At 39.9% G+C, this 27279-nt stretch overlaps 2 protein-coding genes across 5 annotated transcripts in view; one reads left to right on the top strand and one right to left on the bottom strand.

Moving 5' to 3' along the window:
- APPL2 (adaptor protein, phosphotyrosine interacting with PH domain and leucine zipper 2) overlaps nt 1–12885 on the top strand; it is a 51220-nt gene extending 38335 nt beyond the window's left edge. For 3 of the 4 annotated variants that reach the window (XM_059186738.1, XM_059186740.1, XM_059186741.1), the window contains exons 15-21: nt 2628–2786; nt 2955–3007; nt 4566–4740; nt 9237–9273; nt 9462–9602; nt 10384–10431; nt 11793–12885. In XM_059186738.1, coding sequence (XP_059042721.1) covers nt 2628–2786; nt 2955–3007; nt 4566–4740; nt 9237–9273; nt 9462–9602; nt 10384–10431; nt 11793–11921 — 742 coding nt within the window. In that variant the 3' untranslated portion in view covers nt 11922–12885. The remainder of the gene's footprint in view (nt 1–2627; nt 2787–2954; nt 3008–4565; nt 4741–9236; nt 9274–9461; nt 9603–10383; nt 10432–11792) is intronic. The other variant, XM_059186739.1, reaches the window with a different exon arrangement.
- Nucleotides 12886–21071: 8186 nt separating this feature from the next.
- Nucleotides 21072–27279, bottom strand: part of WASHC4 (WASH complex subunit 4) — a 61764-nt gene continuing 55556 nt past the window's right edge. The window contains exons 30-33 of the mRNA XM_059186737.1: nt 26754–26850; nt 26052–26248; nt 25489–25585; nt 21072–23346 (exon numbers count right to left, since the gene is read on the bottom strand). Of these exons, the coding sequence (XP_059042720.1) occupies nt 23279–23346; nt 25489–25585; nt 26052–26248; nt 26754–26850 (459 nt within the window). The 3' untranslated portion in view covers nt 21072–23278. The remainder of the gene's footprint in view (nt 23347–25488; nt 25586–26051; nt 26249–26753; nt 26851–27279) is intronic.

Here is a 27279-nt window from a genome sequence, read left to right as displayed (position 1 = left end):
TGCCACTCACTTCTAAGCAAATACCATGTGTGGCCTTCCCTCACTCCACGGATAACACGGCTCTGATGCACGTTCATCCCTCCAGCTGGTCCAGTACCGGTTCGTTCGCGGAGTGTCTGCTCTGTGCCCCAGGCCTGGGCCAGGTCAGAAAGCTGAGTCTTGTCGGTAAAGACCAGCAGAAGGTACATACTTAGTTAAAATGGAGGAAAGTGCTCCGGTATTCGAGACAAAGGTGCTGTCACGGAGAGGCCTGCCTGTGGAGACAGTATCAGACTGAGAAGTGAACCACGAGAACTGGCCACCCTTGCAAAGAGCCAGACTCATGCATTCCCGGTAGCAGTCTGGAGGCCGGAAGGCAGGAGAGAGCTTAGCGTGTTTGAGAAACTGAAAGGAGGCCACTGTAACCACAGTGTGGGCGCGCGGGGATGGCGGGGCAGGGGGGGGGCCGGGGAGGGAGGGAGGCAGGCAGAACGGATCGAGAAGTCATGGCCAGGGCCCTGGGGAGTCGTCGAAGGGTGCAGAGAGGCAGACGTGGGCGTGTCCGACAGAGTGGAGCCGCTGTGCATGATCTAAGGGCAGCTCTGGCTGCGGTGGGGGACACGGAACTCAGAGCTGGGCAAGTAGGTGTTGAGTCAGGGACCCGTGGCAGCAGTCCGGGTGACGGCGATGGTGTCTTAAACTAGGATCGTGGCAGAGGACATAAAAAGTAGCTAGCTCGGGGACTTGTTTGGGAGGCGAAATCTACTGGACTTACGGTATGGTGAGGTGTGAGTGGAAGGGACAGGACAAATCAGACGACAGCCACCGTCTGGGTTGAGCACCTGGGCAGAAGGTGGCATATTCAGGGAGTGAAAGGAGTTGGTAGTGTTCACTTCTGGACACAAGATTGAGGGGCCCGCGACGTAGCCCAGCAAGTGTCACATGGTCAACGGATGACACACTTCTGGAGCACATGGGCCATCCCAGGGCTGTGTATAGTATACGAATCAGGAGCTCCACGGAATGGACGTGGCCGTGGAAGAGATCGTCGAGGGAGGGAGTGTAGGAGAAGACGGGAGCCTCGGACAGATTCCTGAAGAACTCCAGCATTTGTCGCAGAAGGGAAGGTGGCCACAAAGCCACCAAGAAACATGAAGGAAAGTGGTGTCAGTAGGAACCAAGAAGGGAGGAGAGCTCAGCTCTGTGAGCTGCTTTGATGCGGGTGTTTGAAGCAGGACACGCTCAGGAAGCACGTGTCCATCAGAGTGGGTGACATGGAGGTCACAGGTGATGCTCCCCTGTGTCACTCCTGTGTTCAGGGTCTCCCGTGGCTCCCGATGCTGTAGACTCAAGGGCAGACCCCACCTCATGGGGTTACTGCCTGTATTCTCTCCTTATAGACTGTCTGGGGAGCCAGAATCTTGGACTCACTTTTCTCCCTTTAAGCTTCTACTTCTCCCTTCCTCCGTTGCTCTCCACATACGAACTCCTGCCCTGCCTTAGAGACTGAGGGAGCTGGCAGATGTGATTCTGCCCTTCTGGACTGAGGCAATATGACGTCGGGGTCGGGGGAACATTAAGCTGGCAGCGAGGAGCCCTCAGGATTTCTTCCCTAGAGACCGCGCTTCCCTGTCCTGGTCATGGTGAAGCAGAGTCTCTCCTTGCAGTGACAGTCTCCACACCCATGTTGTATTTCTAGCCACTTCCCGGTCCGCGTGCTTACCTGTCAGGTGGCTATTTTAAGGTCATTTCACACGTATATTCAGTTGTTGACATATTTGAGAGAAATGAACAGAGATATCCAGAGCCGTCCTCGTGCTCCAAATAGCGTAAGAAATCAAAATACTTTGACATCCTTTGTCCCTCAAAGGAGCTTACCCTCGAGCTGGGGGGAAAAGATCAGGAAGATGTGAAAAGCTAAATTACAACAGCCTGACACTGAAAGGGAGGAGGCATGGTGGCACGTGACCGGTCACCGTACTGATGGTCCCCCTCTGTCCTGTCAGACGTGTCAGACGCGTGTGTGCGCACAGAGCAGAGCTCGGGGGCACGCCGCCGTGCAAGACTGTCCCTGGGCCTCTCAGAGAAGCAGCACGGGAACGCACGGCGGGTCGGGGCTGGCTTGAAAGCCTTAGTAGAGGAATAGGAATCGGAGCTGGTGTTGGAAAGGGGGGGGTTGGGATGGAGGAGGAAACGAGGCGAAGTGTGGGGTAGCTCCAAGAGAGGGTGCGTGGAGGAGAAAGAGCCACGTGGTGAATGCTGGGCCGAGATGTATTTAGTCTGTTAACATTTTTGAGCGCCTTCTGTGTACCATGTAATAAACAGTATTTAGCTAAAGCCCCCGCTCTCCTGTCTGACAGGAAGAAAGACCTAGAGCAGTAGGTAACGTGCTAAGTAACAGAACCTAATGCAGAATACTGTGCGGCAGAGCTAACTGGGGGGAGGGGGTGGTCCTCAAGCTGTTTACCGAGGACTCGAATGATGTTCGGTGAAGATTTATTTGTAGAACGAGTTGAAGGATTGACTGAAATCGTCCCCTTGTCCATCTGTAAAAGTCGAATCAGTATTCAGCACGTGTTCACGTGATTGTAAAGGCATAAATAAGGCTAAATGGGATTTGATTTTTCCCTCGCTCTTTTATACCGCAGCCAGCACCTGAGAAATGTAGAGCTGGAGAACGACAAGATTGTTCCCACAGCAGCAGTCCCTGTCCCTGACGCTGATGAGCTCATCGCACCTGGGACACCCATCCAATTCGATATCGTCCTTCCTGCCTCCGAATTCCTGGATCAGAACAGGGGCAGCAGGTACGGGCTAAGGGAGGCCGTCTCTGGGAGAAATGAAGGTACACTTGGGGTCTCTGTGTCGGCACCCATCTGCCAAGACTGTTGCTGTTCTGACTTCTAGTTGGAGAGTTAGTGTCCTTTTAGCCAAAAAGGTCTTGATTGTTGGACTCTGGCCATTCATTCCCCTAGGCGCATCAACCCTTTTGGTGAGACCGAGGACGAGACATTTCCAGAAGCAGAAGGTGAGTGGCTGGTTTGGTGCGCTCACCCTTTCCCCTCAGCATGACGAGTCCTTGAAGTGAGACGTGAAGTCACATTCCGGGGAGCCAGGACTTGGACTGTGAAGCAAAATTATGACCCACAGATTTGTTGCTCCCTGGAAACTCAGTAGGGCATGTGCAGCGAAGGCAGGTCTTGGATGAAAACTGAAGGGAAGTAGACAGATTTTCTACAGGTGTACCGTTGGCCTCACGCACATCCTTTTGGTAGCTCTTGCGAAGAAAGCTGCCGAGCCTAAATCCGGTGTCAGGGGACTCCAGAACGGACTGATAGGGGATGAAAGGGCCACAGTCCGGGTGAGTCACAAATAGGCGGTTCCATTTTAGCCAAAGACACACAATTTATTCTTGAATTTGAGGAGGACATGAGTGAACGGTATTTACTTCATTCAAGTTCAGATATTTGATGTGTGACGTGCATTCTTACAGTGGAGCTGACGTAACCTTGTGCCTCAGAGAGCAGCACTTGGGTCCCAGCCGAGGCAACTTAGGAGCTACAGGTGCTGGCGAGACCTCGTTCTAACACCCCATGACTGGAGCCAAAGAATATCACTAGAGTTGCCACTTCCTTAAATGTAAAAGTAGCACTTGAGAGTCGGTTCTCCTTACAGAATTAGGCAGAAGAGTGTTGGGGTGGGAGGCGGAGAGGAAGGAAGCTAACAGGTCTGCTCAGATCTGCCCGCTTGTCTCTGGCTGACTTTCCATATACTCCACATCGTAACTCTATAAAACTAAACCTTCAAACTTATAAAAAGTATCTTCTTATGGGAGTAACTACTTACAATTTTATATCAGTTACATTTTCCTAGTCTTTTGTTACTTAAGTTACTTTTAAGGGCAAAGACATTAATACAGCAAGTGAGGGAAAAGTAGTCCTCTTCGTTTAAAATGGTGGGGAAGCGAATTACTGTTCTTACAGGGAAAAAAACCACGAACCTTTAAATTTGTGACCTTCCAGTTATGGCTGCGGTTACTCAGTTTGTCAGGTTACGTCCCACTCTCAGGAAGCCAGTCCTGGTTGTTCACTAGAGTCAGAGAAGTAGCAGACGGGACGTCCTCACAGCCCTTCAGAACACACGATGTGCGTGAACCGACTTGAATCCCATCAGGTCTTCCATTCCTTAGATTTTTCTCCTTTAAGAGGATTTTATCAAGGGCCAAAGTACTGCATTTTCTGTTGTCTGAGTGGAGACACTCGTATTTTCAGAGAAAAGATGCATCTAGTGCCACCTACGTTAGTCACCCAAGTTTTCGCGCCGGAAGGATGTCCTTGTGGCTCTGCCGTCTCATTGTGTAGATGCAGTAAGAGGTGCTTGTCTAGTCCGATGAAGTAATTCCAGAGAGACCAGATGCGGACAGCAGGAGGCTCTGGGCTTTGGCAGTGCGGGTTTGTTGAGAAGCCGGGTAGGAAGCTGTGTGGGGGAGGTTTCCAGCAGGTTCTCCGACCCGCCCCTCTGAGGGGTGCACGGGCCAGCCCAGCAGGAAGCGAGTGTGCTCCTGAGTGGAAAATGCTGTCTTGCAGATTCCCTTTTGCAACAGATGTTTATAGTTCGGTTTCTGGGATCCATGGCAGTTAAAACAGACAACACTACCGAAGTGATTTATGAAGCGATGAGACAAGTACTGGCCGCTCGGGCTATTCACAACATCTTCCGCACGACGGAGTCCCACCTGATGGTCACCAGTCAGACTCTGAGGTATGTTGGTTCGTTTCAGACTTCTCACAGCTTGATCCGGTTGCCCACGCAAGGCACATTTACACATCTAGAAGGTTCACACTGAGAGTATTTGATCAGAGTACGTGAGGCTGTCACTCCCGTTTCTGCCCTACTCGTTTTTACAGTTTGATTTTATAAGACACGTTGGGTAGGAGGTGCTCCCCTAAGGAACTGATACTTTCCGGAATTTAGTGGTGAGTGAATCCTACTGTTCACAAAGACGTCGTCACTCAGGAGTTGCTCCGTGTATCTCAGAGCTTGAAAAAGGAAGGGTTTGCTCCTTTCTGAATGTACTATTTATAAAAATTAACAGTGAAAACAGAACATGAACCTGCCCGAGATGACTAGACCCCCACAAATAAAGTCTGATGAATATCTGTTGGGGGGAAGATAAAGACACCAAGTGCTGTTACCAACATTACTTGGGGTCTCAGGTGGTAAGATGGATACGAGCAACAGCAGAGGACGGTCACACCATGGTTCGCATCAGCTTCCGCACAAGCCGTACCGTCCAGTGTCATGTCCACATGCAGCACTTGAAACAGAACTGAAGTTTGAGCTGAATGTTTTAAATGTAAAAAGCAATAAATTTCTAAGACCTCATACTAACCCCCCAAAATGCAAAATATCCCATCAACTTTTATATTAATAACATGTCTAGCTAGTATTATTTTAGACCTTGTAGATTAAATAAAGTACATTATTTCACCTGATTCACTCTTTGATGTGGCTGCTAGAAAATTTTATATTATATATGAAGTTTACATTTGATTTCTCTGAGACGACAGCACTGCTTTAGAGCCAGAATTTCTAGGTTTACCTCTGGCTTTTGGTGTTTGTTAGTTGTATGACCTGGGCAAGTTTTCCTCTCTGTGCATTGGTTTCTTCAGCTATAAGATGAAAATAACCATATTTATACCTCATTATGTTGTCATGAGGAGTAAATGAGTTAATACACACAAAATATTTACAACCACAGCTGACAGAATGGAAAGTGCTCAGTTAAATGTTAGCTTCAAAAAAGTTAACTGGGCGGGGGGGGGCGGTGCCTGGGTGGCTCAGTGAGTTAAAGCCTCTGCCTTCTGCTCAGGTCATGATCTCAGGGTCCTGGGATCGAGCCCAGCATCGGGCTCACTGCTCAGTGGGGAGCCTGCTTCCCTTCCTCTCTCTGTCTGCCTCTCTGCCTACTTGTGATCTCTTTCAAATAAATAAAATCTTTAAAAAAAAAAAAAAGTTAACTGGGACTTTGTTAAATATCAGAATATAGTGTCTTCCATTCATTAAAATCAGTCCTTTTCATTTATTATAAACCTTATACTGAGAATAAGTTTCTTACAAATAAAACCTTATATTTACTTATTTAGAACTTTTCTCCAAGTCTGTCCTGCACTTTTTATGGGCACTGGCTTACTGTTCTTATAATCTTCACCAAAAATGTCAAGAGTAAATACGTGTAAAAGCATTGTGAAAAATGTCAGTACATCCAAGAACACTATCAAAGCACAAGGACAGTCCACAGAATGGGAGGAAATATTTGCAAGTCATGTATTTAATAGAAGTATATGTTCAGAATTTATAAGGAACTCTTATAAGAATCAACGAAAAGACCAAAAAAAACAAAAAATGGACAAAGGCCTTGAGTAGACATTTCTCCAGAGGAGATACACAAATGGCCGACAAGCACATAAAAAGATGCTCTGGCATTAGTTATTAGGGAAATGCAAATCAGCTCCATAAGGAGGTATCACTTCATACTCACTAGGATGGCTGTAATTAAAAAAAAAAGTAAAGTAACAGGTGTTAGTAAGGATGTGAAAAAATCAGAATCTGTCGCTGGTGGGAATTGTTAAGACAGTTCAGCCATTCCAGGGAAAAGTCTGGCAGTTCCTCCATGAGTTAAACCTAGAATCCCACTCCTGGCAGATACCCAAAAGATCTGAAAACAAGTGTTCAGATAAAAATATATATGCATGTTTGCAATTCATGATAACTAAAAAGTAGAAACAATCCAGATGTCTGTCAACAAATTTTTACCCAAAATGTGGTATTTTACATATAGTGGAGTATGATTCAGGCTTAAAGAAGAATGAAGTTCTGACATGAGGTACAACATAGTTGAACTCTGAAAACATTCTGCTAAGTGAAAGAAGCCAGACGTGAGTGTCAGCTGTTTTTTTTTTTTTTTTTTTTTATAGATTTTATTTACTTATTTGTCAGAGAGCAAGCGAGAGAGCGAGCACAGACAGAGTGGAAGGCAGAGTCAGAGGAAGAAGCAGGCTCCCTGTGGAGCAAGGAGCCCGATGTGGGACTCGATCCCAGGACGCCGGGATCATGACCTGAGCCGAAGGCAGCCGCCCAACCAACTGAGCCACCCAGGCATCCCGTGTCAGCTGTTTTGTATGAGCATTTACATGAAAAGTCCACGGTAGCCAAATCCAAAGACAGAAAGCAGGTGACTGCTTGCCGGAAGCTGAGAGGGAAGAAATGGAGAGGGACTCCTTAATGGGTTTGGAGCCCCCTGGTGAGGTGATGAAGATGGTTTAGGAGCCTGAGAGCGGTAATGGTTGTACAGTGTGGTAAACGGACGCATTGTCGACAGTGGTCAGTTTTATGTCAGGTATATTTTACCGCAGTATATGCACACATATCCCGGAACTGGAATTCATGTTTTGAGACAATTTAGAAGTCCCACAGAAAATCTGATTTTTTAAAAAGATTTTATTTATTTCACAGAGAGAGGGACAGTGAGAGAAGGAACACAAGCAGGGGAAGTGGGAGAGGGAGAAGCAGGCTTCCCGCTGAGCAGGGAGCCTGATGCGGGGCTTGATCGCAGAACCCTGGGACCCTGACCCAAGCTAAAGGCAGACGCTTACCGATTGAGCCACCCAGGCACCCAGGAAATCTGATATTAAGAGGCAAATCCATGTTACCTGATTTAGACAGCAATCTCTTAAGTTACTCAGAAAATATGTTTTAAGTTTCTATTTATGAAAAAATTTTACAAAATACCTAACTAAGTAAGGGAACTTAGCCCAATTTGAGGGAACTTGTTTATGATGTATATTTTTTAAATCTTTAAATTCATGTTCATTAATAGGGACATAAATAAAAAATAACTTTTATTTAGCTCTGTAGATTACTACAAATTCCATACACATTTTCTCCTTGCCTTCACCACGTCTTCCAAGTGGGAGGGTTATCCCCATTTTACAGCTGAGGCAGTTGTGAGAAGTCAGGGTGACCTGCACAAGACCAGGGCTGAGCAGCAGGTTAGAGCCCTGATCATAAAGCTAATGCTTTTCCAAGTGTAACTGCTTGTGTTTCCGACTGTAGCCAGTGGGGGAGAGAACCGCTTTGCTGAGGCAGAACTCCCAATACAGCTCACCCATTCAGAGTGTTTTTAATATATTCATAATTGTGCAGCCATCACCACAGTTTCCAGACATCTTCATTATCCCCAAAGAAAACCATACCCATTAGCACTCGCTCCCTTTCCCTTGAAACCCCAGCCTGCGGCAGCCATTAACCGCTCATCTTCTATGTCTGTAGATTTGTCTATTTGGAACATTTCATATAAATGGAATTGCAACTTTTTTTTTTAACACAATATATTTTTTTTGCTTTTACCCACAGAATTTATAGCCTATTAGCAATAGATAATACCACATTTAGAAAGTAGAAATTTGTGTATATATATATATGATAGCAAGGGATTCTGTAATCTAGTGTATTTGCCTAGATACATCAACCTGATTATTAGGTGCTCCGAGTGCCATTCAAGATACATCTAGAACAGCTCCATAAATAGTACTTCCCACACCAAAACTGACATAGAATAGTTTTGTTAAAATCTATTCACTATTCTCTTACCTCACCCCATATTTAAAAAAAAAAAAAAAAAGATGTATCTCAAACGCTTCAAAGGAAAACCCGTAGTCAGTAAATGGCTGTTGAGCAGCCGACTATTCAGGATATGACCCATGCATATACGGAACTATAATGCGGCCTTTCTGGATAAGCACTGAAATGTGAAATTGTCGGGGCGCCAGGGTGGCTCAGTTGGTTAAGCAAATCTGCCTTCAGCTCGGGTCACAATCTCAGGGTCCTGGGATCGAGTCCTGCATCAGGTTCCTTGTTCAGCGGGAGCCTGCTTCTCCCTCTGCCTGCCACTCCACCTGCTTGTGCTCTCTCTGAGAAATAAAATCTTTAAAAAAAAAAAATGGGAAATTTTCTATTATGTTCTTCCATGAAGATACACACTGAGCTTTAACTACTCAGGTTGCACAGAGCCAGGAACCATGGCACATCCTCCCTTTGGATAGTCACATGGAGCCGTGCCGCCTTGCCCTCAGCCAGGCCTTCTGTTTTCATATTTGAAGTGTACTTGTGTGATTTCATTGACAACTTCTATAGATGCTTCTAAGAATATAAGTGTATCCAGCTTGTGTGATATAATGACTCTCTTCAAATTTCAGGTTGATAGATCCTCAGACTCAAGTAACAAGAGCCAATGTAAGTACCACATGCTCACTGGCTTTAGCAGTTATTCCTTAATTCAAAGTAGGCACTTCACCGATTTTGCCAAATTTAATGCCTGTCTTCTAGTAGTGCGCTCTTCCCATGATGGTTTCCACAGAGAACAACTGGTTTGGTTTTGCGTAACAGTTGTGCGATATTCGGTCTGCTCCTGTTATTTCCAGTTTGAACTCACCAGCATTACCCAGTTCGCGGCTCATCAAGAGAACAAAAGACTGGTTGGCTTTGTGGTCCGCACGCCTGAATCCACCGGGGGAGAGGCTCTGAGCACATACGTTTTTGAAAGCAACTCAGAAGGCGAAAAGGTCTCATTTTTTTCATTTTAAGACTCCCTAATCTCTCTGTCCAGATACTTAAAGGGGTTTTTGCACCATCCCCTGGATATTTAGTTGACTGTTCCTTGTTTCCTATTGAGGAGGTTAGAGAATACCTCTAGGAAGGCCCCACTGAAAGAAAACCAGCTAGAATACAGTTTCCCTGGGGAAAATGCATGTTGTCCTCAACAGAGTGATGAAGAGTGTTAATGGTGGGGTGGGATACAGTTGTTTAGAAGAGATATCGGGAAATGTTAAAAAAGCAGTTGCCTTCAAGTTTGTTCTTTCTTTAAAAAAAATTAAAAGTTACAATGGAGAAAATCTAGTCTCAGAGCAAACCAAGGAAACAGACATCAGGAAACTCTTCTCCTTTGGTATGAAAAATTTTATGACGGTATTTGCTACTTAGTATTAATCAAAATTAATGAGCTCTTTTAGCAAACACCTGTTTGCTACTGTGTGCATGAACATGTGGTAGCTGAGTGTGATTTAGAGAGAAAGGAATAAAGTATTCCATTAAGAATTTTAAGCATCGGAGTGACTTCAGTTGCCACTGAACCTGGACATTTTTGTTAAGCACAAATGGGCCACAGGAGACCAGGAGAGGTGGACACTAATGTTCAGAACCCCACGTGATGAGTCTCCTACGGCCAAGTCCTCGGTCCCCACGCTGAAAGGAACAGTGACCTCACTGTACTTCCACAGTCACGTTTTCCTCCTAAAGTTCTTTATCCTTTTCTACCTTTGCCAAACTACTCTTCTTGTCTTGCAGATATGTTACGCTATTAATTTGGGAAAAGAAATCATTGAGGTTCAGAAGGTAAGGTGCCTTTTAGTGCTGGTTTTAACAACTGCTCCAACTCTCTCTACATACTAAGATTTCTCTCAAAAGGAGCAAGGATGTTCACTAGGCAGTGTGGCCAAATTTGAGATTTCCTTTTAAGCATTCTGACCACCAAACTTGCTAGAGGTCCGATGTCACTGGTAACCCATGTGGAGTTCTTAATAATCACTGCCACAATCCTGCTTTATATTATCAGTTTTGTGCTTGCTACTGTTGTCTAGATATTCTTTCTTTCAAATTAAGATGGTAGGAACTTTAAGTATCTACCATGTGCTCAAAGGTCTTGTCCCTGAGAGCACGGACAGACCTCACCTGAAAATGTACTAGACATGCACGGACAGACCTCACCTGAAAATGTACTAGACATGAAGGTTCCCACACGTCCCGGTCTGTCAGCTACTTACAGTCTTTCATTCACCAAACAGATTTTGAGAGCCATGTTTGAAGAGAAGACCTTGGAATTACAGCTGTAATTAATACAGTTCTGGTTCCTCCCCTGAAGGATTCTAGTTCAGCATTGTCCAGAACTTTAATAATGGAGATGACCTATACCTGCACTGTTTAATATGCAGACTGAATGTAGCTAATGTGACTGAGGAACTGGGTTTTTAAGTTTTAATTTACGCAGTAACATACAGTTAGTACTGTATGAGCAGTTCCAGTCTGTTGGGGGAGGGCAGGAAGGCCAAGGACTAACACCAATATACATGCAAGAGTAGCAAGGAGCACAAGTGAGTATTTCACGATATATTTCAGGGATTGACAAACTTTCTGTAAAGGGCAAGATAGTAAAGCTTTTAAGCTCACATCTGTTGCAACTACTCAACTCAGCAACTGTAGCACAAAAGCAGCCAAATAAAGTATATCAATGAATGGCTGTGTTCCAATAAAACTTCACTTAAATAAATAAAATAGAATTTTATTTTATTTAATAAAATAGAATTTTATTTTACTCGAATAAATAAATAAAATAAAATAAATAAAACCGGCAACGAGCCCAGATGACCATAGTTTGCCAACTCTTGGTATAGTGTGAAAGAGAGAGAAAAGCTAAAGACCTAGAAGACAAAGGTCTTGTAAGTTCCTCTCTGGATTCCTTCTGGAAAGACAGTTATGATTTGTGTGAAAAATATTTTGGCTGAAAACAAAACCTTGCTCTAGATTTTAGAAATAATACAATTGAGTTTTTTCGGAGAAGCACAGAGACTCACCTGAAGGCACACACAACAGAAGAAGTGAGGCTAGATTATAGGACATCACGAATGCCAAGCCCACAGGGGTTCTTAAGTGCATTTTAAGCATTTTCTTTTCTCCTTCTTAAACTCCCCTAACTTCAGGATCCAGAAGCGTTGGCTCAGTTAATGCTGTCCGTACCACTAACCAATGACGGAAAATATGTACTGTTAAACGAGCAACCAGATGATGGAAGTCCAAGTGAAAATAGAGGCGCAGAATCTGAAGCATAACTCTCTTGGGCCTTTGGGGGAAGAGCACCCAGGAAGGAGAGCTACCTCCTTAAGGGTTTTCAACTTCTCTGACATACAGGCCCATGACCTGGTTTCAGAATGCTGACAATCGCTTGTGGAATGTCCTCTGGATGCCTTGATACTGAGAGATGGGAGGGAAACAGTTCGAAATGGTTGACAACATTCCTACCCATCTACAAATGTTACTTTAGGTGCTTTGTGGTAAGTCTTTTCCTTAGATTGTGGTGTTCAGCGCTCAGAATGAAAATTAATGAAAAAATGCATTGTTCACTTTATTCAAATGTCATCTCTTCAGTTTCCAGTACCCTTTTTTAAAAATGGCAAAAACCTAGATTTATAATTTGATAAACACTAAATATTTCCTATTAATATAATCTATTTTTATATTTGACTTAATGAGCTTTAAGTGCCTGTCACTCCAGAAATTGTGTATTTATAATCAAACTTATCTCACATTTGGACCTAATAGCATTAATTTGTGCAGTTAGGTGACATGCCCTGCTTTGAGGCCTGAGCACTAGCAAAAATGCAGGTCTAGTTTGGATAATTTTTCCAGACAAGCAATAAAAAGACTAGCAGATGAGTACCATAAAAGATGTTCGATTTTACAGTGGAAACTTAAGAACCAGCATTCACAAGTTTACAGACCTTTAGATATTTTTAGTGGTGGACAGAGTGAAGCTCTGCCAGTTCCTGATTCCTCTGAGCCAGACCCTCCTCAAGGAAGGGACCAATTAATTTTAAAACTCACTTGAAGCACAGCTGGTTGTGGGGCTTGGTACAAAGTTTCTGTTTCCACCTCTACCTATGAAATAAGTGTAATGGTCTTGAATTGGCACAGTGTGTTTAATTATAACCAAGTTCAACAGAGTATCACTGTCTTTGTAATAAATTAACCTAGCAATAAATGCTAGCAAATAAAAACTATCATTGTTTCTCTCTCTCTCTCTTTTTTTTTTTTTTTTTTTTTGCTTTGTATGGCTATTTTCTGGATTAATAGAACAATTTTTCTAATCCAAAATTGTTATAGGGTCATCTATACTGTGTATACACCATTAGAGACAAAGTGAACTGATCTAAGCCAGCAGGAGATATACCATGAAATTATTAGTTCAGTGTTAACTAATACCTTACAAAAAGTTGTATATCATAACTACATTAAATTACTAAGTTCTCTGATAGGTGTCAAGAGCCACAGTCCCCTGAATTTTTTTCTTGTTTAGCATTGTTCATGGTGGGAGGGAAGAATCTAATCGTGAACAATATTGTTAGAAACTACTTTTTTCATTAACGTAACTTTTAAAAAACTTGTGGCTTAGTTAAGTCACAAAGCATGCAAATGATAAGGAAAAAAAAAAAAGCCTGAAATCCAGTACATTAAAACTACTTATCAAAAAACTATGGGGGGGGGGGACATCATAGAGAATGAAAACACAAAATTAACTGAGCTTATTAAGCAAGCACAGATGACCAATAAAAAATGCTACCCAGAATATATAAAATACATTAAAAACAAAACAGAAAAAGTCAGAAAAGCATTTCATAGAATAAAAATAAAAGGGTTTCTGAACGGAAATACATTCAATTTCCTATTATAATCAAGGAAATGCACATTAAAACCACTGCAATATTATATGTTCACCAGATGGTAGGAATGAGGCTGTTGGTGGGATGGAGTGATGGGGAGCCTCCTCCACTGCTGGGAGGGAAGAAGCCGGGTATTGGAGCCATTGCACTTGTACTTAGCCCTGCTACCTAGCAGATTCACTTGTGGGTACAAACATGGAGAAATTCTTAACACATATACAATAAGTTACAGTAGCCCTGTTCATAGTATACCAAATTTGGAAATGACCCACATGTCATCAACCGAATACTAGAGAAATAAAACTAAATGAACTATAGCTATCATCCATCAACATGGACGGATTTCAGAAACAAGTCCTTTTATATTAATTATTAAAAAAATAGGCAAACCACCACCATGTTGTTTAGAAAAATACAGAGAGGTTATGACATTAGAGAAAAGGAATGAATAGTTACCATCAAAACTCTGCATCTTACGGCTTCCTCTGGAGTGGAAAGGGGAGCTGAGAGCTGAGGAGGAACAATGGGAGCATCTGAGGCGGATGCTCAGATGGTGGCTACTGAATTGTTCTGTTTTTATTCTCCATATAGTACATACATATTATATATTCTTTTGCATGTTATATATTTTTAAGAAATTTTAGAATTTAGAAAAAAATAGATAACTTCCCCTTTCTTTACATTTACCAAACGAAAGCACAATGAAAAATTAAGTGTCCTGTAAATGAAACGCGGGAGGATGGAAAAATGGGGCCTTTTTCTTAGCCAGCTATTCACACCAATTTTCATTTCCCAGCACTGCCTCTGGTTGGTTAGCTACCATGTCAGACTACCTTTTTTTAAGAAGTGTAAGACTTAGGGTACTAAATGAGAAAAATATGCAGCCAAGGATACTATATCCAGCGAGGCTGTCATTAAAAATAGAAAGAAATAAAAAGCCTACAGGATAAACAGAAACAAAGAATTTGCAACCACCAAACCAGACCTACAGGAAATACTGAAAGGGGTCCTCTAACCGTGACACTAAATTCATATCTTTTAATAGTTACACTGAAAGTTAATGGGCTAAATGTCCCAGTCAAAAGACACAGAGTATCAGAATGGATAAAAAAACAAGACACATCAATATGCTGTCTGCAAGGAACTCATTTTCGACCCAAAGACACCTCCAGATTTAAAGTGAGGGGGTGGGAAAACCATTTACCATGCTAATGGACATCAAAAGGAAGCTGGAATAAGAGATGAGGAAGGACACTATTATCATACTTAAAGGGTCTATCCAACAAGAAGATTTAACAATTATAAATATTTACGCCCCTAACATAAGAGCAGCCAATTATATAAGCCAGTTAATGAAAAAATTAAACATACAATAATAATAGGGGACTTAGCAACCCCCTCACTGAAATGGACAGATCATCAAAAGATCAACAAGGACAAGTTAGTACAGCCACTTTGGAAAACAGTGTGGAGATTCCTTAAGAAATTAAAAATGGAGCTTTCCTATGACCCTGCAATTGCACTACTAGGTATTTACCCCAAAGATAAGATGTAGTGAAAAGAAGGGCCATCTGTACCTCAATGTTCATAGCAGCAATGGTCACAGTCACCAAACGGTGGAAAGAGCCAAGATGCCCTTCAACAGACAAATGGATAAAGAAGATAAGATATGGTCCGTATATACAATGGAGTATTATGGCTCCATCAGAAAGGATGAATACCCAACTTTTGTTATCAACATGGACAGGACTGTAAGAGATTATGCTGAGTGAAATAAGTCAAGCAGAGAGAGTCAATTATATGGTTTTACCTACTTGTGGAGCATAAGGAATAACATGGAGGGCATTGGGAGATGGAGAGAGATGAGCTGGGGGAAATTGGATGGGGAGACAAAACATGAGAGACTGTGGACTCTGAGAAACAAACTGAGGGTTTTGGGGGGGTGGTGAGCCTGGTGGTGGGTATTATGCGGGGCACATATTGCATGGAGCACTGGGTGTGCTGCATGAACAATGAATTCTCGAACACTGAAAAAAGATCAACAAGGAAATAAGGGCTTTAAATGACACACTGGACCAGTGTTCATTGGACTGTGAAGTCCATCGACTTCACAGATATATTCAGAACATTTCATCCCAAAGCAACAGAATACACATTCTTTTCTAGTGCACATGGAACATTATCCATAACAGATCACATCCTGGGTCACAAATCAGGTCTCACCCAGTACCAAAAGACTGGGATCATTTCCTGAATATTTTTGGACCAAAATGCTTTGAAACTTGAACTCAATCACAAGAGTAAAGTTGGAAAGATCTCGAACACATGGACGCTAAAGAGCATCCTACTAAGGAATGAATGGGTCAACCAGGAAATTAAATAATTTTAAAAATTCATGAAAACAAATGAAAATGAAAACAGAACTGTTCAAAATCTTTGGGATGCAGCAAAAATGGTCCTAAGACAAAAGTATATAGCAATACAAGCCTTTCTCAAGAAACAAGAAAAGTCTCAAATACGCACAACCAAACCCTACACCTAAAGGAGCTGGAGAAAGAACAGCAAATAAAGCCTAAACCCAGCAGGAGAAGAGAAATCATAAAGATCAGAGCAGAAATCAATGAAACAGAAACCAAAATAACAGTAGAACAAGTCAATGAAACTAGGAGTTGGTTCTTTGAAAGAATTAATAGTAAGACTGGTAAACACCTGGCCGGACTTGATCAAAAAGAGAAGAAAGGAGAGATCACAACCAACACCAAAGAAATACAAACAATTATACAACATATTATGAACAACTATATGCCAACAAATTAGACAATCTGGAAGAAATGGATGCAGTCCTAGAGACATATAAACTACCAAAACTGAACCAGGAAGAAATAGAAAACCTGAACAGACCTAAAACCAGAAAGGAAATTGAAGCAATAATCAAAAATCTCCCAAAAAAACAAGAGCCCAGGGCCAGATGGCTTCCCAGTGGAAATCTACCAAACATTTAAAGAATTAATACCTATTCTTCTGAAACTGTTCCAAAAAAGAGAAATGGAAGGAAAATGTTCAAACTCATTTTATGAGGCCAAACCAGATAAAGACCCTGATCCCCAAACCAGATAAAGACCCCATCAAAAAGAATAGCACACCAATATCCCTGATGAACACGGATGCAAAAATTCTCACCAAAATACTAGCCAATAGACTTCAACAGTACATTAAAAGGATTATTCACCACGACCAAGTGGGATTGATTCTGTAATTCTCCTTTTGCAGCCACATGCAGCAATACTCTCAATAGATGCAGAAAAAGCATTTGACAAAGTACAGCATCCTTTCTTAATTGAAATCCTCACAGTGTAGGGATAGAGGATACATGCCTCAATATCATAAAAGCCATCTATGAAAAACCCACAGCAAATATCTTCTCAATGGAGAAAAACTGAGAGCTATTTCCCTAAGGTGAGGAACACGGCAGGGATGTCCACTATCACCACTGCTGTTCACATAGTAGTAGAAGTCCTAACCTCAGCAGACAATAGAAAGAAATAAAAGGCATCCGAATCAGCAAAAAAGAAGTCAAACTCTTACTTTTTGCAGATTATATACTTTATGTGGAAAATGCAAGACACTCCACCCCAAAACTGTGAGAACTCATACAGAAATTCAGTAGCGTCGGGATATAAAATCAATGCACATATGGTGAGTGCTGTGAAGTGTGTAAACCTGGCGATTCACAGACCTGTACCCCTAGGGCTAATAATACATTATATGTCAATAAAAAATTAAAAATCTTAAAAATGAAATTAATAAAAATAAAATCCTATGGTATTAAAATTTTAAAAAATCAATGCACAGAAATCAGGTGCATTTCTATATACCAACAATGAGAAGAAAGAGAAATTAAGGCGTCAATCCCATTTACCAATGCCCCCAAAACCATAAGATACCAAGGAATAAATCTAACCAAAGAGGCAAAGAATCTGTACTCAGAAAACTATGGAATACTCATGAAAGAAACTGAGGAAGACACAAAGAAATGGATAAACATTCTATGCTCATGGACTTGAAGAACAAATATTGTGAAAATGTCTATGCTACCTAGAGCAATCCACACATTTAATGGAATCCCTATCAAAACACCATCAACATTTTTCACAGAGCTGGGAGAAATAATCTTAAAATTTGTATGGAACCCAAAAAGACCCCAAATAGCCAGAGGATGCTGAAAAGAAAAGAAAAGCTGGTGGCATCACAATTCCAGACTTAAGCTCTATTACAAAGCTGTAATCACCAAGACAGTATGGTACTGGCACAAGAACAGACACATAGATCAGTGGAACAGAACAGAGAACCCAGAAATGGACCCTCAACTCTATGGTCAACTTATCCTCGACAAAGGAGGAAAAAATATCCAATGGAAAAAAGTGTCTTCCACAAATGGTGTTGGGAAAATTGGACAGCTATATGCAGAAGAATGAAACTGGACCATTTCCTTATACACAAAAATAGACTCAAAATGGATGAAAGACCTAAATGTGAGAAAGGAATCCATCAAAATCCTTGAGAACACAGGCAGCAACCTCTTTGACCTCAGCCACAGCAATTTCTTCCTAGATACATTGCCAAAGGCAAGAGAAGCAGGGTGAAAATGAACTACTGGGACTTAAGATAAAAAGTTTTTGCACAGCAAAAGAAACAGTCAACAAAACCAAAAGACAACAGACAAAATGGGAGAAGATATTTGCAATTGACCTATCAGATAAAAGGCTAGTATCCAAATATGAAGAACTTACCAAACTCAACACCCAAGCAACAAATAATCCAATCAAGAAATAGGCAGGAGACATGAGCAGACATTTCTCCAAAGAAGACATCCAAATGGCCAACAGACACATGAAAAAGTACTCAACATCACTCTGGCTACAGGGAAATAAAAATCAAAACCACATGAGATACCACCTCACAATGACCCCACAATGCCCAAAACAGCCAAATTATGGAAAGAGCCTAGATGTCCATTAACAGATACAGAAGATGTGGGGTACATACACACACACACACACCATGGAATATTATGCAGCCATCAAAAATGAAATCTTGCCATTTGCAATGAGATGGAAGCAGAGGGTATTATGCTAAGCAAAATAAGTCAATCAGAGAAGAACAATTATCATATGATCTCACTGATAAGGTGGAATTTGAGAAACAAGGCAGAGGATCATGGGGGAAGGGAAGGAAAAATGAAAGAAGACAAAACCAGAGAGGAGACAAACCATAAAAGACTCAATCTCAGGAAACAAACTGAGGGTTGCTGGAGTGGGGAAGGGGGGAAGGAATAGGGTGGCTGGATAACGGACATTGGGGAGGGCATGTGTTATGGTCAGCACTGTGAATTGTGTAAGACTGACCTCTACCCCTGAAACAAACAGTACATCAAACAGCACTGTGAATTGTGTAAGACAGACCTCTACCCCTGAAACAAACAGTACATCATTATGTTAATAAAAAAATAAAAATTAAAAAATTAAGAAAAAAATGAAGTGTAAGACTCCCACTGGCTACACTTAGCTGGGCCATTTAAAAAGGAATAGTTTTTATAAGACCCACTCAGAGTCACATACTGTTTATCTTCAAAATTTTCCACCTAAAAGTAATGAGTAAAGTTAATTATAGAACAAGTGCATTTCTGCCTATGAGTAATCACAACAGCTAGCATTTATAGTAGTTACCTGTTTCCTGACCTATAAAGTGCTTTACACAAATTAACTCAACTCTCAGTCTATGAGCTTTATACTATTAGGCCACTTTATGCCTTAGAAAATGAAGCACAGAGAGGCTAAGAACCTGCTGGTAGGCACCAAATCAGGATTTGAATCAGTCTGGTTCCAAAGTCTATGCCTGTATCGGTTCTGTGCCAAAGAGCACAAACCAGAGACTGCAAGTGCTTTTCTCATCAAGTATATAAACCCTCGAAGATTATTTTGATATTCAGTAATTGTATCAACTTAAAGTTAGCATCTCTAATGCCTTGTTAACCTTTTGTGCCCACTCTGAAATGATTAAATACTATAAAGTTAATATAGATAGGTGTTTCTGGATATAAAAGTGTTAACCTCCCCCCTCCACCTTAATGATGAGGCATTACTTTAAAAAAAAAAAAAGATGAGGCATTACTAAAGAATGTTTTACTACACAAAGACCTTACATAGAGAATGTACAGCCCTTTAAAATCATCCCAGAATTATGACATCACATCTACACTGATCCGAAGATAAATTTCAACTCCATTGATGAGGGTAACTCCATTAATGGGAACAACTAGACTATCAGGTTAACTGGGCTTTACAGTAAAGAGAGGCAAACAAAGTAGCCGTATATTTGCCGAAATCAACTTCATATACACTATACAGAAGAACTTTTTGTATAAACTAAGCATTAACTTTGCCATCACCATCCGAGTTCACTGCATGATGGTCCTTTAATCTCTAAAGATGTCCACTTATTCCGGATTCCTTTTTTTTTTTTTAATCTGAAATCTCTAATAACATGTTTAAGTCTTCCTAACATCTAAAAACTTGCAATTGTGTTAAAACTTTCTTAAAAGGAATACATCAGTATGAAACTTCAAACTTTAGCTGGAAAAAAGCATAGAATTATTAAAATTGGTTAAAATCTATCTTTTTGCATTTATCCATCAAAGAGTAACATGATATATGTGATGGTATTATCCCATCATTCCCCCAGTCTTACAGATTTATTACCTCAGATGAGTAAAGGAGCAGCAATCAGACTTTACCAAGAATTTCTCCAGTGTAGTACAGCTACAACACGGAGGTGAGGGGCACCAACCCCTCACGCAGTCAGATATCTGTGTGTAACATTTGACTCCCCAAAAACTTAACTAAGAGCCTACTGTTGATGGAAGCCTTACAATGAACACATATTGTATATGTTATCTGTATCACATCCTATGTTCATACAATAAAGCTAGAGAAAATGCTATTAAAATATTAAGGAAGAGAATACACATTTATCATACTATACTGTATTTATTTTTGAAAACTGCATGTAAGCAGACCCACACAGTTTAAACCCAGACTGTTCAAGGGTCAACCGTATTTAAAAGGCTTGTGTCTCCTATCTCCAGTGTAATATTTAAAAGGCTCCCATTTATGATTGCCATTTCAATTCAACTCATGTTCTGCAAATGGCACTAGTTATTTCTAACATTAAACACTGTAAACCAAGGATTCCTTCCCAGAATAAGGATTTAAAATTAAACATTCATATGGGTTCTTTTTATTTGAAAATAGCAAGCAACAGAAGGATCAAAAATGTACAAAGGAAAGTATGAGTTCTTCACCTGGGATACACGAAGAGGAACCAATACCAATTTTATACTTGAAATTTCTGGCTATGTACACACAAGGATTTTTTTTTTAGAAATAGATTCCCTATATTTTATTAAAGGGAACTCCAAAAAGGTTAATGTTAAGAAGTACTGGTATAAGACATTCAATTTTGAACATAAACATCCAGGGGAAGTAAATTTTTGAAATTGTATTTATTAATGTTTTATTATACATATTATATTTTCTTAAAATTAGGGGAGGGGGACGCCCCACTCAAGTGAGGTAACAAACTTGCCATCCTTTACAAAACTTAATTAGAACTGACAAAGTTATGGTTAGTCCTTAATTCCTGAGAATTTGAATACTGAATTTTTTGTGAATTTACAACAAATGTTCAAACTAATTTTAAATTACAGTATGTCTGAAAACAATATTTAACAATAATATGCTAGCAAAGAAAACCATCATCTAAATGTGTGGATGAACTGGTGTGAAACACTGAAACCCTATTGTTCTGCACTTAAATAACATTTAAGTATGCTTAATCTTTCCAGAGATTTTATTTCAAATATGTGTAACTTATGCAGACTGCAGTGACATTATTTTGAATGAATGGCAAAATAATTATCTATCACTTTATTCTTAATTGTACATATCCATGGAGTTAGCATATGAACTCAATATGGTATTCATAAAATCGATAATAACTGATATGTGGGGATAATGAATACAGACAATGGATTCTCTTCCAGTGGCAATTTCTATCCGTATTAAAGGAGATTATTTTAGGGAAGTCAGAGAAAAAAAAACCAGAAAGAACAATATCGTTGCTATGAAATGGTGACGAATTTGATGCAATCAATGCAAGATCATTAATATAAACGTTTATAATAATGAAAATATAAATTACTAATTATGCAGCATGCTTTAGGGCCATTTCTACAGTTAGTATGAATTAGAAATATTAAATGCCTTTAATCCATCCATTGTATAGAATTCTGTTAAGTCATGTTTACATAATAAACAAAAAACATTTCCTACCTATTCTGTTTCTTCTGACTCAGAACAGTGCAAGTGTTTATCCTGGGCTGGGAAAGTTACCCTGCCAGTAACCAATTAATACAGATAGGGCACTGTACACCTATTCCAAAAGCTGGAAATCAAATGCTAGAATCTTACAGGATATACCCGAAGAAATGCTTAACAGGCAAGTGCAATGGAAAAATCAAGTTTTCCCAAATGATGTTAGTATTACGTGTACTTTGTTTCCATTCTAAAAGTATCACTGTATCATATTAAAAGATTATAGGTCATGATTAACCATATAATTATTAAATGATGTAATCTTTACAAAAATAAAGCTAGTAGCTTGCCAGGAACTAAATTTATTCAAAATCTTACTGTACTTTTTAAATCAGTAAATGATTTATTAGAACTTTATTGTCACAGTGGTAATTTTTTAAAAGCCTGCACAGTGCTTAATCTGGTGTCTTAGATTATGCTTGGTTTAAAGAAAAAGTCTGCCCAAACCATCACCAAGATTTCAATTCAACCTAATGTAGAAGAAACCTGAGTTTGGATGTAGAAATAAAAATCCATATAATTCTCTCTCATATCATATGTAGTGCCTTCAACCAAAATTGAAGCTTCAAGCAGGACTCTATGGCTTTCTCTGAATTTTCTTTCATTTTGAGTATTAAGTAAATCTTCAATTTAAAGCAGTTGTTGGAGGTTACCTGTTCTCAAAGCAATGTAAACTAGTTATAAAATGTCTTATCAAAGACAATAACAGCTCTTGTAAGTCACATGAAATTAACAATGAATCAACTTTACACTGTACACTGAAGGTACATAACATACTTGTGCCTCACCTCTACTATCAAAACCATCTTTAAATATTCCTGCTGTAAGAATATTGGTATGTATGCTTCATAAATTTCAGACTTCATTCATTTTGTTTAAACATGTATTTGCTGGCTGTACATAGTGTATGCATTGAATTTCCAATTACTAAGACAAAAATTGATCCAAGACCTATGCAAATACAAATGAAAAACCCTCACACAGATTACAAGAGATCTGAGGCAGCTGTTCAGGAATGCAAAGTGGCCCTTCCATGGCTTCACTTCAGATAACTCTCCATAGGCATATTCTGCCAGCCTAAAGTCCAGGCAAAAATCGCATGTAAAACCTCATTCTCCACTTGTGAAACGTAAAGAGAGCCTTTGGAAGAAGAATAGACTTCACTTTGGAGAACTGCTTTAAAGAGTTGCAACATCCACCGATTACCAGAGATGTGGCCCAGGAAACACTTCTTCATTAACTCATTAACATCATTTCACCCATAACAGTACTGACACGATCCTGACGATCTCAGACAGGCAACACATACCATCAATATCATTTGACAACAGGATCTGCAGACACAGTGCTCTCGGACAGATCTCCATTGCTTGTTTTTGTCTCTTCTGGAAGCATGGATAAAAATAACAATGGACAGATTTATGTTTATTTTTTTTAAATGAATTAAGTAAAAATTGAGAAGGACTGCATTGCTAAATTTCAAATTAAGAAAATGGGCACCTACCAAATAGTTCCCTAATAGCAGTTCCCTAAAGTATATTGAGTTATTTACCTTAATTTTTTAGAAATCTAAGCTAACTATTGCAAATGTAATGTTCTGACCAGTACTTAGTAAGGGTACAGAATTGTGAAAAATCACAACTGCCTCTGGGGTGGAGTCTCACACACATCTGAAGGCATGCTGCCTCTTGGCTGGTTCCCCCAGTCAGGCCAACAAATCACTATTATTACAGTGCACTGCTGTTACTGACAGAAACACTGCTGCGAATTCACATATAAAATTGTCCAGAATAGGGGCACCTGGGTGGCTCAGTATAAAGCCTCTGCCTTTGGTTCAGGTCATGATCCCAGGGTCCTGGGATCAGGCCCTGCATTGGGCTCTTTGCTCAGCGGGGAGCCTACTTCCTCCTCCTCTCTCTCTCTCTCTCTCTACTTGTGATCTCCGTCTGTCAAATAAGTAAATAATTTTTAAAAACTGTCCAGAATAAATAACTTTCCATTTGGGTTTATAACTTATTTTTTAAAGCAGGTTTTTACAATAATTATATAAAATGAACTCCTGGGTTTTTTTGTGCAAAATGTCACATGCATATACTTCATCAACAGAGGAAAACTATCTCATGTCTCCTGCAACTCTGAGTACACATCTGAGCAACTTTAGCTAAGACAGAGTCCTAAAACAGAAGAACCCAAACATATGGGTGAAATGCATCAACCAGGATCACAGAGTTCATTAAAAATAGTCCAAAGCAAGGAGTTCCACTGAGACAGAAAGGTCTGTCTTAATGCCTGAGGCCTGAAAGTAAGGATCTAAGCCACCTGCACAGTCTTCCCAATAAGCTCAGCTGGAGATAAGCTTCTGGCAGGAAAACACCTAAGCAGAACCTAAGCAATAACTGACTTTCCCCAAAATTTAGATCAAGCTCACTCAAATTCTTCCAATTTACCTTAGCTTTAGAAAATGACCTAAACAGAATAAATAAATATATATATATATATATATATTAATATATATATATTTTTTTCATGTAAGAAATACTGAACATCTTCCAGGTACCAGCATGAAATCACTTTCAAGCACATGATTATTACTTAGTCTAGACTCCAAAAATGCTTGCATATCCTAACTATTAACATAATATTTAATTTATGCAACATTATCAGGGAATACGTTAATTGATATAAGTGGTCTACCCAAGAGAATCACATCTATTTAGTGTAAAATATTATACATATTTTAAAATTTAACAAAATAAGAATAAAACATTTTATGAAATATTGTTTTATGCCTTGATTTATTAAATACAAAAGAACAGGAAAAAGGACAAACATGAAAACTCAACTCAGTTGCTGTACCTAGTTTTGAGCTTCTGAGCAAAGAGGAAAACCTAAGTTAAATAATTTCTGGAACAGAAAAGAAGAAATATCCATTCTTCAGGGAAGACAACTGTTCCTAAATTTTTTATCTGAGAGAAATGTATCATGTGAGTCCTTAGTATGAAATAAGCAATTTACATCATCCTACAAAGAATACATGGATATGACAATCAGTTATCAGGACTACACTGCGCTCTGATTCTGGCTATGGTGGAGGGCGGAAGGCCTTGAACCACGACACTACACAGAGCCCCAAGTGCTTTACTACCTCCTCAGTCACCTGCCCCACCTCATTCAGTCTGTGTCTAGCTATCAACAGCTCTGCCTTCAGAAAACACTTAGTGTTCCTCCTAATTGGTTCCTTCCTGTCAGACACAAGTTGAAGGGTGAAAGAAAATCTAAACTTGTTAAATTTTATTTAAATTAAGAAAAGATGAAAATGAATAAAAAGTTACCCCAGAATGAAATGTAAAAACAATGTAAATTTCTTGATGGTTTCACAAATTATCCATGTAGGCTGTACTTTTTTTTTTTTTTAAGGTATTTCTTATTTTCCAAAAAGAAAAGGAAGCTGGGATTCTGACTACCACATTTGTGGCTATTATTAAAGAAATATTTACTGCCTTTCCAAATTTAAGCCACTCACTGACCTTTCTCTTTCTTTTCTTGGTTTTCTTCAGCTGCAGTCTTGTCTGCTCTGAAGAAAATTCTTGCACTGCTCAGTGAAAAATAGAGCAATTCAAATTCCTAAATAAATAAAAAAAAGTAAAATAAAGGCTGAAAACATTATAGCAAAATATTAAAATTATTAGAGATCTATATAACTTCTAAAGAGCTTTAGTGTAAATCGTAAATACAGAAACTGAGCTGGGGCACCTGGGTGGCTCAGTTGGTTAAGCGGCTGCATTCGGCTCAGGTCATGGTCTCTGGGTCTGGCACAGACCCCCAGCTCAGGCTCCCTGCTCAGCAGGGAGTCTGTTTCTCCCTCCCTCCCCCTGGCTCCTGCTCTCTTTCTCTCAAATAAAATATTAAAAAAAGAAAGTAAAAGAAACTCAATGAAGTAATCCCATCCATTTTTAATATGGAATCAAATGGTTTCCAAATGCCATTTTTAAAAAAATATAATTACCACTATTCATCTCACTTGTTTAAAAGGGAGTTTAGGATTTGTTTTTTCAGATATCAAGCAGATTTGACTACTACTCTCCTCTACCTGTAGACAGACATCCAGGCGCTTCTGAGTGAGATTCATGGTCTGCAGTAGTTTTTCATCTTGACTAGTTGACTGCACATTCTGTTGCTTAGCAACTGCTCTTATCTCCTTCAGGTACTTCTCTCTAACAGACTGGAACCAGTGAAGTGAGTCAAATTCCTGGTACTGATCCAAAAGCTTCAATATGTAAGCCACACCTACAGTGATCAGCAAAACCAAAACTAAATTATAAAGGGTTCAAAAGTTGTATTCTATTCCTTTAAAGAAAAAAAAGATACAAAAGTATAAAAAACTAAAAATAAGCCAATCAAGGAAAAAAACAAAACAAAACAGGCTATGAAGATCACTTAGAACATGAATGGAAGGTTGGGGAAAGACTTCCATTGCTAAATAGCCAGCAGCTGAGGAAGCTACAGGGAAACTCAACACAAGATGAGAAAACTCTTAAAACCACCACAACAACACAGTCTAAATATGAGGTCCAACAGACTAAGTGATTAGCAATACCAAGGGGGAATGAATGATAGTTATAAAATAATGGAAACTACTAATCAGATGACCCAGTTAAAAAATAAAGAGTAAACACTGCTCAGGAAAAACAAATCTACAAAGGGCACACAGTCTTATTAAGCAAATGTTTCTAAAAATCCATTATAATAGGTGAACATAAAATTAATGGAAAAACAATTCCATTAAGCTTACCCATGGCAAAGCCATCATCAGTAAAAGCAGCTCCAATTTTATTTTTTTTATTCAATTTCTCCTTGCAGCTAATGGAATGCTCTACAAAGTTGAGGGTCTGAAAAGATACATTAGAGAAACAACTGTGCTGAAGTATCTTCAGAATTTCATTCTTAAAACAGACATTTCAAAAGTTATAAACAGGATCTTTTCTAGGTCCCTGTCCTTTTGATTTTAGACATCTTCCTCATATAAATAGACTCCTGGGAGATCACAATCTGTACAGTATCTTTTAATGGCTCTTGTTTCTGAGTCCTTTAACAAGCACTCCCCTAATCACCAATCACCACGTACCCCAAGCACGGTGTCTCATATATGAGGACACTGAGGTTTAAGGCTGAGTAATTTGTCCAAAGTCATACTTTAAGTGAAAGCTGGAGCCACTTCATTCTAAAATACTATTTATCATATTCTTTATGGTTAAAAAGAATTAGTAGTCATTTGGATAAATGAATGCCCCCAAAAAATGCTTCCCTAAAAACAACTC

Source organism: Mustela lutreola, chromosome 8 (genome assembly GCF_030435805.1).
Source record: "Mustela lutreola isolate mMusLut2 chromosome 8, mMusLut2.pri, whole genome shotgun sequence".
Classification (NCBI taxonomy): domain Eukaryota; kingdom Metazoa; phylum Chordata; class Mammalia; order Carnivora; family Mustelidae; genus Mustela; species Mustela lutreola.
This window is presented reverse-complemented; position numbering and strand designations above follow the sequence as displayed.